Below are 3,045 nucleotides of genomic sequence, written 5' to 3' on the forward strand. Positions count from 1 at the left end.
ACTTCCCTGTCCTATAAACAGGCAGCTAATTATCTAATTCCAAGAAAGCAAGGCAAGGGAGAGAACAAAGATATTTTTTTTTCCTTTCAGAACTAACACAGGAGATAAAGCTGAAATGTGGCCAATCCACAGCCCACAAGCAACTGCATAAACCAAGTGCCTCTCTCTAACTTTACTTCTAAACTGGTTTTAGTTTCAGGCAATGAGACCTGTAGGCCCTACTGGAAGGGAGAGAGATGTCTGTACAAGGATCAAAAGGGGTGATTTGCTCCTAGCGATTTAAGGTTGGTATTCCAAACCTTACTAACTTGTGTAAATGCTCCAAAAGTGAGCACAGAAATCAAACATCACCAAAGCCAGCTCCCAGTGCTCTGACTGCAGCTTGGAAAAAGGATTTCAGCTCTGCCTTAGGAAGTGATTGTTTGAAGGCTAAACATATTTCACAAGCTCAGATGACACCACTACCCTTCTGCCTCTGAAAACAAATGTAACACACATCCTTTCTAGCTTACTGATAACAACAAACCATGATTTTGCTTAGGGCACTTCAAAACATTTGGGCCTATCCAAACCAAAACCTCTTCTTGTTAATTTTTTATCATGCCTTAAATTCTCCACATATATTAAAAAGAAAATGCTCCTTGGCAGCATAAAATGCCTATCAAACCAAACTGGTATCTATTAATGTAGTCTAGGTATAGGCACTAAATTGCTAAGCTGTTGAAATTAAATGCAGCCACCCAGGCTTGTGCTCAAACAGTGAGCATCATTGTTTTTAACTATGGCTTGGGGGGAGAGGAGAGAGATCTGTGGTTATTTACAAAGTTATGGCATCTTGCTTTGTGAAGTTAAAACAAAAGCCTGAGTATTCGCTTCCTAAGGGGTCTATTTCTGAGTATCTCATTATTGTTGTGGCAATGACAAAAGTCTTTGACTTATGGTTTAAACAAGGAAAACAAAATGTCTTTATATTAAGACACAGGCTTCAGGCCTCCTAATGTAAGATTAAGCAAGTGCTTTGACAAATAGCCATTCTTTCCAAGTGTGCCTGAAATGCTAACACCCTCTGTACTTTACAAGGATACTGAAAAATACACTTTACAAGACTGCTAACAGAACTTCATCAATGCCCAGAACCCCATATAAGCTAAGAGACTTGTTTTCATGTGCACTCTAAAGACTTTTGCATTGCCTTGCAAAACAGAATTAGTTTCTGTTAAAAATATCTCCCTTTACACCAGCTATCAACATCACAAGACAGACACTGTCAAAACCACAGTACAACACCATGCTCAAAAATTAAGCTCATTCTCCTCTTTCCCCTGGTTTCATGCAGAACACACTTGACTTACTTTCACTTAGAAGACAAAGGTTGTTTTCTATCTGCATCTATTAGGAAACAAGCCAGGGCAGCTCAGCCTAGTTTGTATCCTCCTCCTCCTCCTCAAAGAACAGGCTGCAAGTGGCCAGTTCCTAAACTCCACCACCTGTTTAGATGAGATCCCTATGAACTAAATGAGAGCTCAGACACTCAGAGTGCAGACAAACACCTATGATTAGATGTGTGAATCTTGAGCTACAACTCATCCCTTGTGGCAGCTGCAAGAGCCTGAACAGCATACAAGGCAGTTAGACTGCCAGAGGCCCAAAAAAGCTTCATGTGAGATTCCACAGATGCTAGAAAGCAGCATATCACATACATACAGTACCAGACCTTCTGTTGAGCTACATGGTTACTTGCATTAAGTTCTTTTAGAGTTTTGAGCACTGAAAGAAAATTCAACAAGACACACACTTTGGTATTGTTTTTATGATTATTGATGTCTTGTACAGACTCCCCTCCCTATGCTTGTACTAAAGGAAACATCCACCCACAGTTAAAGTGTATTACACCTTGATGAAGGCCTCACCTCTTCCCTTAACCCCAGGGAAGCTGGAGAGTTTTAGCACTGTTGAGCCAGAGGGGAATGAAAGGCAGCCCTACCCCACTGGAGTCCATCTCACTTGTGTACTCCCCAAGAGCCCTCCAGGATCCAGCTGAGTCTACAGGTTCCTGAGCTGCACAGCCAAGAAGCACAGCTTGTTCATCAAGGGAATGAGACAAGGCTTCACCTTTTGAAACCATTATAAACATCACTTGGAACTAGAATCTAAGCTTATGCCATGGAGAGCAGAATCCTATGTTAAGATACCCGAGATACTTTGAGACATCAAATACACAAAGGTTACTTCAGACCACTTGCAATAAAGTGCAACAGATGATACTTAAAGAAAGGTATATGCAGAAATAGTGTTAGATAAACGGCATCTTAGCACACATGTTGGTAGGAGAAAACATTTAATTAAAGCAGTGCACACAAATTTAATAGCTAGATTTCCCTAAGAAATTCTGAGGGTGAAACATGCTGCTCATGAAGGGTTTATCTGTTAAAGAAATTCCATTTCATTCAGGGTGGGATTCTGGCCCAGCAAAAATTCAAGAGCAAAAACCCTATGGACTTAATCAGGTCAGTACTTTACTCTCCATTTCATCACTCTTAACCTTTGGCTGAAGTGAAGATAGGTATTTTCCCACTGCCCAACCCCCATGTTATAATCAGTCAAGTTTTCATTTTCTAAACCTCAATGAAAAAAAAAAAAAAATCAACTCCAAGAACTCAATTAGATTCACATACAGTGTTATCCTCAACTATGATTTTATTAAGTTCCAAGACAGACTTACCTTCCAGGTGTAAATAATTTTTCCATTTCTTTCAACATTTACAACGTAGAGTGCTGATAAATTCTCAGAAGTACCTGAAATAAGAAGCATCAAAAGGTACAGGATTCTCATTTGAGCTGGTTCATCATAAAATTTATGAACACTTTAACCAAAGATACTAAACACATTCTAACATGTAAATACTTCTGTTTATATATGTCAAAATGACTCCCTTCTGGAAAAAGAGAGTATTTCTTACACAGATTTAAATCTGATAAACTTCAACACAGATAGTTAAGGTATCTCAAAACACACAGGGAAGAATTATTTATGTAAACTCCTAA

The 3,045-nt window shown here is 39.1% G+C and overlaps 1 protein-coding gene across 1 annotated transcript in view; it reads right to left on the bottom strand.

Moving 5' to 3' along the window:
* Positions 1 to 2,796, bottom strand: part of GSAP (gamma-secretase activating protein) — a gene marked incomplete at both ends in the record, with an annotated part of 40,373 nt that extends 37,577 nt beyond the window's left edge. The window contains one exon of the mRNA XM_009076893.1: positions 2,723 to 2,796. Coding sequence (XP_009075141.1) covers positions 2,723 to 2,796 — 74 coding nt within the window. The remainder of the gene's footprint in view (positions 1 to 2,722) is intronic.
* Between the last annotated feature and the right edge of the window lie 249 nt (positions 2,797 to 3,045).

Source organism: Acanthisitta chloris, unplaced genomic scaffold, assembly GCF_000695815.1.
Source record: "Acanthisitta chloris isolate BGI_N310 unplaced genomic scaffold, ASM69581v1 scaffold2246, whole genome shotgun sequence".
NCBI classification, from domain to species: Eukaryota; Metazoa; Chordata; class Aves; order Passeriformes; family Acanthisittidae; genus Acanthisitta; species Acanthisitta chloris.